Consider the following 14141-nt stretch of genomic DNA (forward strand, 5'->3'; position numbering starts at 1 on the left):
GGAAATCATGTCCCTGTTCACCACTCTGTACATGGTACAGGGACCTGGATGGCTTTCTAGGTGCTGTTCTGCTTCCTCTTTCCTACTCATGTTTCATCACTTCTGCTTCTAGGCCCCCTTTTTCCAAGCTGGAAGATTCCTTTGAAGCTCTTTCTCTGTACCTGGGAGAACTTGCCATCCCCCTTCCATCTGAGCTGGAGGAGCTGGACCACAATGTGAGTGTGCAGTATGGACTGAACCGTGACAAGCTACCTGAAAACACAACCTAGTCCACTCATCCTACTGCCTGCATCACTTCCATTGGAGCTGGGATGAGCGTCAGGGAGGGAGATGCACTTCAGCCACTTCCAGGGCATTAACGGGGCACCACACTGTGCATTTGCTGCACTGCCTCTCTCTCCCCACCCAGCTTCCCTCGTCTTGGATATCCTGACTCACTGTGGATTTCTGGCGTGTTTCAGAAGCAAAAAGGACCATTTCCTGCCAGCTGCACCTAGGAAAGCTGCTGAACGCTATTTTTCTGGCTTGAGAAATATTTTTCTGGCCTTTTCAGGCTTCTTTACTGTGGTGCCTTAGAACTTGGCTGCAAGCTGTGAAGCCACCCTGGCCTCTCTGCCAGGGAGGGAATTGCTATAGGAGATTCTCCTGGGTAAGGACCAGCACTTCTGGAACAGCTTCTCCCACTGACTGCCCTGCTCAGAAAGGTGGGGGAATTGGACATCCAGCAACATGTCCCACCAGGACAGCACATGTATGTATTTGCATGTGTTTCCCAGAACAACCCACTGAGATTTTGGCCTCTGACACGTATCAGAGGAGGGAGTGAAAAGCCCTAGGAACTGGGCAGCTCTCCTGAAATACCTTGTCTCTGGCGAAGCACATTTGAATTGTTCTGGTTTTGTGGGCTTTTATTCCTTCTGTGTCTCTGAATACCTCCAAAAGCCTGCCTAGAAACACTAAGACTGAGCTCTGCTTGGCCCTCCTGATGGCAAATGAGGCAGGCAGCAAATAAGCCACTGGAGCATCTTCAGACCCTGCGCCTGCAGTGAGTTTGCTTGCCCAAAACCTTAACCTAGGTGAAAGTTTTTGAGCCTGAATGTGTAGTTCTGCACTAGGCAGCACTGGCTGTGGACATTCCTGAGTGCTTGAGCTTTTGGCCTGTGGATGTGAGGTGACAGAAATGGTGGCAGAAGGTGCTTGTCAGAAAGCCAAAGGTTTGAAGTGGTTCAGATCTTGGGCACGGACAATGGCAAAGGGCAACTTGCCCAAGGTTAATTCAAGGATGGACTTGTCATGAATAGAATAGTGCTGGAGAATGTCCCATCCTCCCTGGAGTGGCAGCTGGAGAACTAATTCAGTTGCCATTACCTCATCCTTTCCTGCAGATTGTGCAAGTTGCACCCTTTGAACGTCCTTCTTTCAGTTGCTGCTGCAGCACCTGAGCTCATTCTCCAAACAGAAATTTTCCTCAGGGTCATTCCCTGCTCTGGGGGAGGAAAAAAGGGCTTGGAGTCATTGGGAGGTGGGTCTCTTCTGCTTCTTTTCTTTCTCCCTTAGTGGGAGAAGGAAGGAAGCAAGCTACTGCTGCAGTAGCTCACATGGTTGGCAGAACTGAACAAAAAGCTGGATCAAGGTCTGCTTGTAAGTCTCACAAACATCATGGTTTAACTGGATTTTTAGTGTGTTCCTTTGTCCCTCCTCCTCCTTTCAGCATTGAATGGTGGGGAATGGGTGTTAGTCTTTGCTGTTACTTTGGTTTCCTCCCCCTACCCATGGATTTAAAGTATTATGTAAAATAACATGGGACCAGCCATCACCTGACATCAGGTATGCAAGGGGGGCGTTTTTAGTCTGTGTAGTGGTGTTTTAGAAACACTGGGGGCTCCCTGTGCTGTGAGTCAGGGAGGAGCCTCTCTAAACTGGGTCCAGTGGATCCAGGATTGTTAATAGGATTTGCCCTTTCATTCCCCCACCCAGGCTGGTTTGTGAGGGGACCCCTGAAGGGAAAGTTCTGGGTGATGTGTGGGTGGGGTTTATGAACTGTGATTTGCACCGCTCCACATTCTAACTAAATTAAAAAGCAGTAACTGAATGCTGTTGAAAACAAGATTTTGTGGTCTCTGTGCTAAATAAAGCCGGAAGCTGTAACTTTCTCGGGTTTCTGTTGTAGTCATAAAATGGCAACATCAAAACTCCCCAGATGCAGTACCATGTAGAACACCCTTTTCTGAGTCAGTGGACTCTGCCATGTTCACAGAACTGCAGAATCACAGTGCAGTGCTCTGAAGGATTATTTACCTGGAGTGAGGGAAAGGGAAGAAGTTGTTAAGTTCTGTTCATTTGTTGGTTGGGTTTTAAGGGTGCACAGGAGTCAGCAGATCATGGAGCCTCTCTCCATTTTCCTTTTCTAATCCAGGGATAAAAATACAGCCTGTTCTTGGAAACCTTGTGTTCTGAAATATGTAGTTCAAGGGGCATTTGTTAAGACAACAACCGAAAAAAAATGCTGCCACTCCTGTAACCTGCTGTGCTCTGTCTCCACTGTACTTCTCAAGGGATGGAGCTGCTGCTGAGCAGCACCAAAGCAGAACTGACCCAGGTCAGTGCAAGAAGGGGCTGTAACCAAGAGTGTGTTCCCACAGGCCAGCCTGCTGAGTCACCCACAGCTCACATCCCCACAGCTGCTTTTCAGGAATAGTGTGCAGTCCGAGGCCAGCTGCTGGCAGCAAGAAGACAAGCTCCATGCCCCTTATCAGTGCTGGCGAGTGCACGCATTGCTTGTAGGGATTTACCTTTGGGCCTGGCAAACTGAAGGCATCTTCCCTTCTCCTCAGTTCAAAGTCTGAAACAAGGCAAAGGATGCTGCTCTGGCAGGAGGAGTGCACAGATGAGCCACAGTCCACACAGGTCTACAGAGCATTTTTCTTTTAAGCTTTAATACAAGGTAGCACAGTCTGCACCTTCTCATAATGAGGTATTTAAAACATTTTACAAAGAAATGGTATTCAAAGGCATTTAAAAATAAAATATTTCCCTTTTCTGAATCAAACATTAACACTAAAACCCCTGCTGCCAAGTGCTGCTCCCTGTTAGGCCCACAGCTATAAACCAGATGGCTAGAAAACTTACTTGAATGGCTTGAATCCCCTGAAGTGGGGACAGATGTTTCCCTGAACTGGCCTTGCCTTGGTGTCATTAGGGAGACACTGCAGCAACCATCCCTCCCAAACCCCCTGAAACACTAATAAAAGTTGTTACAAAACCTCTCTAATAGGACCAGGCTCTGTTAAGTAAGTAGTCTTGCTGCACAAGCTGAATGTGTGACAGAGGCTGGGCCAGGAGCCATGCCAGAACTTCACTCTTACAAAACAGCTGTCTTGTTCTGCCCTTAGAGCCAGAACTGCCGCACTGTGATCAGGCTGACCTCCACAGCTTGGCCACTCAGTCCAGCACTGGCTTTGTAGGAAGCCAAGGGAGTTCAAAAGAGTACGTTAGCTATCCTGTGTTTAACCTGCTGTAAGTAACCAAAGGGCAGTTTGTTTTCTTCACAACTATCTACCACTGGCCCTTGCTTTCCTGATCTGTGTGAGAAGGAGGCACAGACAGACCCCCTGGACACCTACAACTGTGGCTGTGCATGTAGCACCACAGGGGAATGGAGAAGTGGCCTCAGCCCTGGAAGACCTGGATTTGTAAAGAGCTTGAGGAGAGCTTTTCTAAACTGGCACTGGCACTAAACATACTGCTTCTGGCCAAAGACATTCCTCAAATAAACTCTTCCTTGGAAAAAACCCTGATCCACTAAAAGGATTCTGGACAGTGCTTCCAGCTCTCAGCCACTAAAGCAAAAACGTAGGAACTATTAATCAGAGTGTAATTATCTAGCTAAGTCTGACATGAAGCTCCCCTCAGTCCCTGCAGTACTGTTCTCTCCTAAGGTTCCAGGCTGAAACTTAAGTAACAGTGCACACTGTTAAATAAGAAAAGAACAGAAAAAGAGGAAGCCACGACCACACTCTGGGCTATGGGATCTGTGGCCAGTTGTAAGCCTGGCCTATCATCCCCCCAGCTCCCTGGCACACCATGGAGATAGGTGGGAGGAAGCAGCAGGGTCTACTACACCAGTCGCCAGCTGATCATGCACTGAATGGTGCCCCTCAAGCAGATGATGAATAGCCCATTGTTCTGTTCCTCTACATCACCTTCATCTGGCGTTCATCAAAAAGAAAACAAAATAGAAATGAACACACACAACCCCTGCACTCACAGTGGGAAGCTGGAGGCTTTGCTCAGCCTGTAGTGCTCCTGCCCGAGCTGCTCAGGCACCGGGAGTCCCTGCCTGCCCCATGAGAGGGCCACTGCCATCCCGCATGTCCTCCACAGGCGTCTGGTTGGTACGCACCACAATGGTGTTCTCATCCACAAGCTCGCACGCAGGGTTGGTGAACGCTGACAGAGGCAGTGTGATGCGCTGCATTTCACGCTCATAAACCTTCTGTTCGTGCTTCTCCTTCAGGTCTTTCCCCCTGCATTAAAACAAAAACCAAAACACTTACATGGGGTGAGTGCTGATGCTTGGAGGGAGAGTCTCAGTAAAGCTGATACAGCAGAGAAGAAGGGACTCCGCTCTTTAAGATAAACAAAGGTTTTAGCTGCATACAAAGGGCCAGAAATATTCCCTACTGTAAGCAGAGGACCACAGCTGAGCATCCTTAAAAAACAAGTAGCCAGCCAAGTGAAGTCTGTCCCTCCCTCAAACTGGCTTATTCACTGACACTGCTGCTGGTAAGTGACTGTAAAGCCAGGCCCCTCCTTCAAGCCATGGAGCTGCCATCTGTTTCCTTATCCTTTACAGTCCCACAGCACTGCCAGGTGCAGGCCCAGGGGAGAAGTGAGTCAGCGCAGAGGCCACTGCTGTGGAAAAGAGCTGTAACCTGCTTCATTTGAAACACTCGAGGTGGTGACAGCTTCTGCCTTTTGTTGCAGCAAATTAAGCTGTCCAGAAAGTACTAAAGCTGACTTCAGAGCTGGCCCTGCCTTCTGCCACTGCAGCTATAAGAGCTTAATGCCACAACCAGCTCCTCAAACCTACCTCAGTCTCCAGCCTGTTGCTAAGGGAAGAAACACCTCTGTAATTTGTGCTGCGGAAGAACTGCCTTGCTTTAAAAATGGATTTGGCATTAATAGCATGTTGTCTCCAGAAAAGCTATGTATACCAAAAACTACTAAACCCATTAAAGGTTTCTCACCACACCTACTACCCAAACCTGCCAGCTTGCACATGCAATTCTGAGATCAAGGCAAGGAGGGAGACAGTAAACCTGCACTACATCCCTGCTGTGAGCTCTCTGTGACTGGAGAAGCAAAGCTGCATTCAGACAAAGCCCAGCACTGGTCTATTGCTTCCTCCTGCCGAAGATAGGAGAGAGGTGGGACAGGCAGCACTTGCTCCGCCTGGGGCTTGTGATCTCAACCAGGCAGAGCTGCTGGGGTTTCCTGTCAGCACATTGGCTGCTTTTCAAAGCTGCCTACAAGCGTGCAGCAGTGGCTGCCATTCCTGCCAGCACACAAGACAGCATTTTCTGAAGTGACACCTCAAATCAGATTACTCGACAAGCAGCGCTCTGTGTTTTGCCCCTTATGTAACACTCCTCCTCTGCTTTTTTTCTGTCAGCATTTATTATAAACACTTACATAAGGACATGTCCCAGCTTGGGACAGGGCTTCTTCTGCTTGGCTGTGTCAGACTGTTTTGTAAAACAGCCAAAACATAGAACAAACCCTCCCAGAGGAGGGAGCCTGGGCCTTTGCGTGTGCAGTGACAATCACTGCTGTTTGTTAATCCTGCCCCCTCTCTTACAACTAAGCAGCTTGCTACTGCCACTACCCTCAAACACTGCTGAGCTACAGAAACATTTCTGTTCAACACAGTGAAGTGGCTGAAAAAATAGTAACTGAAGTGCAAATCAAAACTGACCTTAAAGTATACAGGAGTTTTGCTAAAATGAACTTTGACCAAAAAAAGAGTGCTACTTGATAGTCAACTTCAAAGGATACAATGCATGAGTAACGAAAAAAATTGCCAATTGTTTTTCTTCTAGACTAGAGAAATCAGGGGAACAGGTGGCCTGCTAGAAGGATTGTTCTTTTCCTGATCAAAAGAAACTTCCTGTGAGGGCACCTGGGATCTGCTCTTTCCAGTTCTGACAAAATCCAGCTCCCCAGGATACATCTGAAAAAGCCACATGAAGGTGCACATGCACACACAAAACCCCAAATATTAAAGAGGGCAATTTGAAACTTTAAGTGGGACAGAACATCACAATGATGCAGGAAATGGAGAACAGAATTAACTCTTCAGTAGTTCTTTCCTCAGTGGGGCAAGCAAACTTGCTCAATGTGCCACATCCAAACATATGCTTCTGTCCCTTTTCCTTGGGATCTGGTTGGGTCTGCAGGTGCTCAGACATTCCTGCTTTATGTACACCAGCTTTTGAAAAGAACAGCCACTCACCTCTTATAGATGTATCCCAGGACAATGCCAGCCCCGAGGGCAATGATTATCACCATCATGATCAGCCCCAGGACATAACCTGTGAAAAGAGGAAAAAAAAAGAGACAAAATTAGAGGCAGCAGATCCAGCTATAATGTTGCTTTTAGAGCCTCAAAACAGGTCTGTCCTGCCAGAATTACAGGAATGGATCCATCACATGGTCCTGGGTTTGTACCTAGTATCCCTAAGTCCTTCTTTTCTTTGGAGTTCATCTGCACTCTCTGACTGATCCCAATGACGGGCTGCACTGCGGCTGCCTCGCTCCGGGAGGGCAAGGTATCAGCTGGTTCAAACACCTGCTCATCCTCCTGGGAAGGACCAACTTCTGCTGTAGGGACTGGGGCTGTGGTAGCTGTAGCATCTGTTGAGAGGGGAAAAAAAGTATATATACAACATATACAACATACCAAGCACTTATGAGTACTTCAAAACAACATGTGCCTTGCGAGTGGGACAGATCTAGACTGGTATCACTGAACTGCCTTCAAAACACACTGAAAAACACTTGTTCCCACTTAAGTTGTTGCCAGAAATCCTACCAAAGTAGACAAGAAATGTACTCCTCTATTACAGCTAGTGTGGGGTCAGTAGCTCTGACTGAGGAAGAGGTGACCGGTCAGGGTAGATGGTCCCAAAAGAAATCACCTTCCCGAGGCCCGGTGTCTTCCCTCAGCTGCTGGCAGGAAGGAGGGCCTGTGCAGAGGCTGTCAGCTCTTTAGTGATTATCAGCTCGTGATTTCAGCTCAGCTCTGCAGGGCAGCCTCCAGGCCAAGCCAGACCAGATAGAGACGAGGCTCGTGGGGCTGGTTCTGCGTGAAGGTAGCTTTATTGATGGTCCCCTCCGGCCAAGGGGAAAGCCAGGGAAAAAGCTCTCTCCTCGAAGGGGCAGAGGGCTAGCTTTGATAGGGATACAGGGGGTGGGTGCCACAGGGTAAAGGCCAATGGGTTACAAAGGATCTGCATAGGGTCTCCCAGAGGATTCTGGGTCTGTCTTTTCTTACCATAACTGAAAAGTTAGCTGCCTTCCCAGGGAGTCCTGCTGGGAGATTGTGCAATCTCCTTATCTCAGCAGACATCCCTCCAGGGCAGTGGCTGGGCATACCCTACACTCCTCCCCCCCCGACTTTCCTTTGATATGAACCTATTTAACTAAGAGTCTGAGGCATCACCACAGATGAGAGAAGTCAGACAGCAGAATGAAACCCAGCTTCAGGGCATGAGTTCAACGGATGCACAATGACTTCATTTAGTGTATAGATCGATATACAGGCTGGAGCTTCAATCATGCTGAACAGACATGAACAAAATTATGAGAATCTCCATCCCAAATCTCCCAGGAGCCTATTTATCTCTCTTCTGCGTCAATCTTCCTGACACAGGGAAGTTTGACAGGAAACTCCAGCTGTGTGAAAACAACCTGGGGATATTCTTCCCCAGCCCCTCTTTGCAGTGGTGTACCAAACTCTGATAGCATGTTGGACAAGCTAACTCAGAGCAGCCCTCAGGCAGCACAGACACTGACTAAGGACAAGTTCCTCCTCAGCCAAGGCCTAGGCAAAGGCACCCAAGGATACAGGTTCCTTCCCAGGCCTGTTTTTTATCAATGCTCTTTTTTATCAACAGCACTGAAAGATTTTCAAGGTAGCTCCTTCTTTCATGACATAGTTTAAATGGAAGCTGTAGCACTGTAAAAGCTGTGACAGTGTAAAGTAGGTATCATCTGTTTTACACAAACCCCCCTCCTTTTTGGAAATGCTATTCACAGTATGCATCCACACCTGAGAACTCCCTCCACCTATATCTCCCCCCACAGCAGGCAGTAACTCCATGTGGATTTTCTATCTGCAGCCATTTTGAGTCCTCAGTGGAATGTGAAATGGAAGTACAGAATGGAGTCAGAAACAGGAAATCAGGGTCCTGCACAGTAACTTCACGGTGGGTCAACCAGGGCAACTCGACTAAAGTGAGCTGTTGGACCATGAAAAGGTGCCCACTCTGAGACGCAAAAATACCAAACCTATTAAACATGTAAATGGATGAAAGGTCAAGTAACTCTTCTGATCCTAAAGCTGCAAGAATGTTTTGAGTAAGGGTCTTGTCAGCAGAACATTTTTTTTGCTTCATCTTTAGGGAAAAGCAAGCAAAAAAAGAGCAAAGTGAGAAAAAGGAGAGGGTGTATGTGTGTGGGAAAAGTATTTATATGCAAGGATAGCAATCTCAAGGGACAGTGGTATGAGTAAATCTTGCAGGGCTCAGAAAGTAGTAAACAGTTCAAAAAACCCCAAGTGGTAACTCTGGCATCAGTCAATACTGACACCTCCTCTCCCTGAAACAGGCTTCAACTACAGTTCTTTTTGCAAACTGTTTCTCACTGTGACTATCCAGGAGGAATCCAGTGTTTAGGGTTTTCCATTTCTTACTGTCCTCCCTTCTAGTTCTCATTTTTAACAAGTTCTTCCCCTCCACCCCGTACTCAAATTCTCACTGGCAATCCTTTAACAGAAGGAAGCTTCTTTAGTCAGCCGTAACGTGCCCCACAGTAACAATCTACCCACAACTCAGCAGTTCCTAGATGTCCAGACTTCAGCCTTTTGCAACACAGCTAAGGAGCTCTATAGTGATAAGTGAATTATGGGGGAGTGGGGGCTTTTCACAGGCCTTTTCTGGCACTAATGGCAAAGCTCTAGGGGCGGAGCAAAGTACAGCTGGGAGGCAGATGTGCACACACAGGCGGGGGCCGGTGGGGAGCCCCGGGTACGCGGTGTTCCCGGGGGAGGTGCTGGCGTAGCCCGGGGTTGTTTGTGCGCAGAGGGGACCCCACCCTGGTGACAAACCCAGCCCCCCGGGGTAAGAAGACAGACCGGGGAGGGCAGGAAGAGAGGGGGGCCGGTGGCGGCCGCTCTTACCTGAGCACTGGGCGATGTCGCAGGATCGCCGCTCTGGGATCCCGGTAGCGCCTCGGATGTAGCACCAGGGCGCGGCGTCGCCGTCCGGGTTCCTGCAGCTGTTGTGGTCCTCATAGACTGCTGGGGAACAGCGGGCCGTCAGCGCGGCCCCGGCACCGTCCGCTCCCCCGAGAGCGCCCCCGCCGCGTCCCCCGGCCCCGGACCCACCTGCCGGGAGTGCGGCGCCGGGGCCGCTCTGCACCGTCAGCCAGTTGAGGCACGGGGCGCCGCCGGAGGCCACTTGCCGGCTGCCGCGGTAGGACTCGCCGTTGCCGCGGAGGCACTCTGCGGAGAGACGAGCCGAGCCGAGCCGAGCCTTGCGGGCGGCCCGGGCAGCCCCCGCCGCCTCGGGCCGCTCCCCAGCACGGCCCCCCACCTCACCCGCGGGAGTGTTCCCCCTCCCGAGCCCGGCCTTTGTCCCCCACAAAGCCGGGCCGGCACTCACCCTCGGCGCCGCGGGCGGCCCCCAGCACCAGCGAGCCCAGCAGCAGCACAGCGCCCAGCGCCCGCCGCGGGCCCCGGGGCAGCATCCTCGGCGCTGAGGGCGAGGAGCCGCCGCCAGCCCGGCCGCGCAGCTCGGCTCCACTCGGCGCCGAGGCAAGACCTGCCCAGCGCTCCCCTCCCCGGTAAACAACCTCCGGGCTGCGCTTCACCCCCCCCCCGCCCCGCAGCCGCCGCCGGGTCCTAACGCTGCCGCCGCCACCGCCCGCCCCCAGGAGGGGAAGGGGCGGCTGCTGCGGGGCAGGGCTCGGGGCAGCCGAGAGCCTGCTGCAGAGGGTACTTCGCCCCGGGACCGAGCGCGGCGGCGGGTGCTCGGTGCCACGGGGCTCTTTGGCTCGAGAGGAACTCCGCGTCCCTGGGCTTGTCTCCTACAGTCGCAGGAAAAGTCTTAGACCAGAAGAGGAGACTTCCCACACGGAACTACATTTAAATCGCTGCCTGTGGCAGGGAAAGTGTTTACCTTCAGAGACCTAAAACTGCTATCTCCCCTAGAGAATTACCATGAAGGACTAAATCCTGCTGCCCTTATTTTCTCCCTTTGGGTTCTCTTAGCTCTCAAGAGACATTGTGGGGGGTACAGGGAGGCTGTGCACCTCTGCCTTAAAGGGGTTTACATTCTTGCCTCTGCTAATCTATTACTTTTCACTGACTCCATGTACTTACTCTAAGAGCTGTGCCTGCTTATAGAAAAAAACAAGGTAAACAGCATGAAGATGGTTTAGAGTAGTTCTACTGCAGGCATCCAGCCACGGTGATAAAGCCTCTCTGCAGACATTTCACATGGCTTACAATAGATACTTCTGTTTCTGAACATGTCAAGGGATTCAGACAGTGCAGTGCCAGTCCCTGCACACCAGCATCAGGAGTCCTCAGCACTGTTTCTATTTTACACCAGTGAAAAACAAGCCACTGAATAGTTGGTCCTGTTCAACAATGAGCTTGCAAAGGCAGCCTGGGCCAACTGATGGGTTTGTAGCCAAGGCACAGGCCTGCAGCACAAGGTGCTATTTCTGGCTTTCCCACAGTTCTTCTTGACCTTGGCTGATCTGCCTGCCTCGCTTCTTTGCGCTTTCCCTTCCTTTCTGTTACATGAGGTACAATCAAACCTTCCTTCTTAGATTAGGACAGGGAAGTTCCCTTCTTTTAAAGTTCTTTGAAATCACATGGAAACCACTGAACACATAAGAAGTATTTCTATGCCAGGAAAGTCCCAGATGTTTCCATCCTGGCAATGCTCTCTGTTAGGCTGCTACAGGTACTTGTATGACAAAGCTGCTCAAGATGCTGATCCAACCCAACTTTTGCCCCTTTTTCACCAGGTGATGAACACTTTAACCCCTTTACAGCCAGGTCACCTGCTGCATGCAGTCCACAATGGAGCCACAAAAACACAGATATACCAGCATGATAGATGGGTAATGAGGAAACAGGTCAATTAAGCAACACTACTGCGAAGTGTGAAACCACGAGTCTTAGCACACATTTGTGTGTGATTCACACTTTAACGATCTGATTTACCACTACAGAAAATTTAGTTTAGTAATGTCAGATTAAAAAAAAATTGTAAAAAATCAAAACAGGAAACCAACTGTTTGTGCCAGTCCTGACTGACATCACCAGCTAAGATGCAGCCTTTGTGCCATTATGCTCATTGTCTGCACAGACACCCTGTAACTGCATTCCTGATGCTCTCCAGTTACTCTCTGTAAAGGCAAGGCTAACTGGAGTCAGCAAGAATTTTTAATAAGGGCTATTGAATCAAGCTGCCTGTTTGTAATAGCTCTTCATCACAGATTTTATGGGACAAATTCCCTTCAGCAGAAACTGCAGGGCCACACATGCATCAAGAGGCACTGCCTGTCCAAAACTGTTTGCAGATGGACTGCCAACCTGCACAATTAATTTCTTTTTGCTCATTTCATGAGACTAACTAATGCTTCCATGCCACCTAGCAGAGAAAGCACCTCCTTCTGTACATACTGATCCCAGAACTGCAGTAATTTCTCTGGAAACAAATCTCAGACCTTCCATTATACTCAGCCAAGTTCCAGCAATTTGAGTTTCTAGTCCACAGAAAGACAATGGGGAATCTGGGAGAAATGCAAAAACCTTCACATTAATAGTAAAGATCAAAGTCTTTCCCACAACTGACTTCTAAGCATAATTTTCTCTTTCATCTCTAGCTTTCTCCAGGATGAGGGAAGATTTATGCCTGGTAGTTTCACAGAGTTAAGTTTAATAGGATGCCAGGTGGCACATGTCAGAGGCAGACTCAATTGCTCTTTCTGCTGCTTGGGAATGGGTTTGCTTTTCTTGCTACACTTTTAGAGATTAAACATGACATTATTTCCTAGGACTTGATTTTAAACTACCCAAACTATAAGTAAGTTAATAGCTCTGCAGCTACTTCCTCACACTTAGATGTCTGTAGGTATATACACGTACATGTATCACGATACATCCCCATGTTTCACAGGAGAATATATACACTATTTTTAGGAATGAGGGACATTAAGCATCCTCCCTAAACTCAGTGTGAACCAGTTTCAGCTGTGAGCTGGTACCTTTCTGCTGTTTACTTTATACAGGTTCCAGAATGAACAATGTCTGCTTTCTCTCTCTCCTGTCTGTCAGCTGCTCTTTCTTGTTTGTTTGTTCTATTTTTTCACCTGTGGAAAAATTCAAAGTGCTTTGAGATTTTTATTAAAAAAAAAAAAAGGAATCTAACATACAGCACAGCACTCTGTGCCAAGGGAGGCACCATAGATGCACAGCTCTGCAAGAAGCCATAAACCCACCCTCCTTCTCTGGCCACAGCCAAGTGTGTTCAGATCTTGCCAGGCAGAAGTTCATCTAACCTCCTATGCAAGCACTAACATGCTTTATTGCTTAATCTTACTAAATAAGACATTGGGGGGAGTAAACAAAATGAGTTTTCTAATCTGAGTAATCTTTCCTAGCCAAATGAACATGGGTTGCTTAAAATGGAAGAAGTTGACCATTGCCCTCCTTGTAACAGGACATATGTCATGTTCCCATATCCTCCTCTTTCTTCTTCCTAGGTAACCAAAATAATTGTTCCAATTTTTCCTCAAAACTAGTTTTTCTCAATTTTCTGCTTCTTTCACAAATAGCAATGCTTGAGAATAAAGACAGATTCCAAGACCTCATTTACCATGAACAGAATATTAGAGCAATTTGTGCTTAAGCTTAAAAAGCTGCGAGCATCAAATCTTACTAAACACTATTAAGCACCTGCAACTCCAACAAAATCCGGGGTTTTATTTCTTTGTTGCCTGTCTTGATCACTAAAATAACTGTGGGTCTCACCTGTAAAAAGCCTTTTGGAAGCACAGATTTAGGAGTTGGAAAAAAATGTGTTTCCTTTCTAACCTAGATACAATTTGAATGTAACAAAAGAACATCAGGGCTGCAACAAAAGGATCAGATGTTGAGTTTATGAAACTGAGCCGAATATAACCAAAAATCAAAACAGAGACAGTGACTACAAAAGAGTTGGTGTGGAGCGACAGGAGTATCTGCTGGCACTGTTGCGTCGCGCTGCTAACATGCTCAAGGAGAGGCTTTCTCCTCCCCCTTCAGTCTGACAGCATAAGCTATTGCTAAGTAAATGTCAGCCACAGCCTCCGAGGACTAACAAGGAAGTCTGCAGAAGCAAAGCAACCATATGCGATATTTGAACTGGTTCAGACTGGTTCAGAGTTTGCTCCACTAACTCAGAGTGCTTTCTCAGATGAGCTTTCTGTGTGGGCTGTAATAAAAGGCCAGAGGCCTCGGGAGGGCAATCTGGGCCCTATTATTTACTGGGGAGAAGCACCACAGCTACGCTTCTCCAGCATTAAGAGATTAGCACTACATGCTCTCGGCAATCATTGACTTAAGAAATTTCACACACCGAGTCCTCTCTGACAGCATCAATTCTTCGTCCTTTTTTTTTTTCCCAAGAACTGCCCAGTGCCTTTTCACAGTTTTCTCAGCAGTTTTGAAGGGCCCAAGTGCCAACAGACATCTGTGTTCACGCTGGCCCACTGTAGCAGTTGTGAAGGTCCCCATGGATCTTACCTCAGCTCTTTCCCTGGCTGCAGCATTCCAATCTTGGTATCTGGATCACAGACTGCTT

General features: G+C 48.5%; 2 protein-coding genes across 4 annotated transcripts in view; one reads left to right on the forward strand and one right to left on the reverse strand.

Annotated features, from left to right (window-relative positions):
* The window catches only part of LIMK2 (LIM domain kinase 2), a 31089-nt gene extending 28936 nt beyond the window's left edge, over positions 1–2153 (forward strand). For both annotated transcript variants that reach the window (XM_032128185.1, XM_032128186.1), the window contains one exon: positions 113–2153. In XM_032128185.1, the coding sequence (XP_031984076.1) occupies positions 113–269 (157 nt within the window). In that variant the 3' untranslated portion in view covers positions 270–2153. The remainder of the gene's footprint in view (positions 1–112) is intronic.
* A 755-nt stretch (positions 2154–2908) lies between these two features.
* Positions 2909–10547, reverse strand: PIK3IP1 (phosphoinositide-3-kinase interacting protein 1). Of its 2 annotated transcripts, none has more exons than XM_032128187.1 (6): positions 9945–10547; positions 9668–9784; positions 9461–9580; positions 6730–6915; positions 6515–6593; positions 2909–4526 (listed from the first exon to the last, which is right to left on the reverse strand). In XM_032128187.1, the coding sequence occupies exons 1-6, from the start codon at positions 10027–10029 to the stop codon at positions 4319–4321; spliced, it is 795 nt and encodes a 264-aa protein (XP_031984078.1). In that variant the 5' UTR covers positions 10030–10547; the 3' UTR covers positions 2909–4318. The 2 variants fall into 2 exon arrangements, with proteins under 2 accessions (XP_031984078.1, XP_031984079.1); XM_032128188.1 differs by having other exon boundaries at positions 4167–4526; positions 9461–9577; positions 9945–10523.
* Positions 10548–14141: the final 3594 nt, after the last annotated feature.

This window comes from Corvus moneduloides, chromosome 18, assembly GCF_009650955.1.
Source record: "Corvus moneduloides isolate bCorMon1 chromosome 18, bCorMon1.pri, whole genome shotgun sequence".
Classification (NCBI taxonomy): Eukaryota; Metazoa; Chordata; class Aves; order Passeriformes; family Corvidae; genus Corvus; species Corvus moneduloides.

What these genes read in the sequence shown, in the direction of transcription:
- PIK3IP1 (XM_032128187.1), bottom strand. Translation starts at nt 10,029, where the DNA reads ATGCTGCCCCGGGGCCCGCGGCGGGCGCTGGGCGCTGTGCTGCTGCTG. An exon ending in GAAGGACTTAGGGATACTAG is followed by an intron (nt 6,594 to 6,729) that starts GTACAAACCCAG and finishes CTCTTTTCACAG; the next exon opens with GTTATGTCCTGGGGCTGATC. An exon ending in CTGGGATACATCTATAAGAG is followed by an intron (nt 4,527 to 6,514) that starts GTGAGTGGCTGT and finishes GTTTTAATGCAG; the next exon opens with GGGGAAAGACCTGAAGGAGA.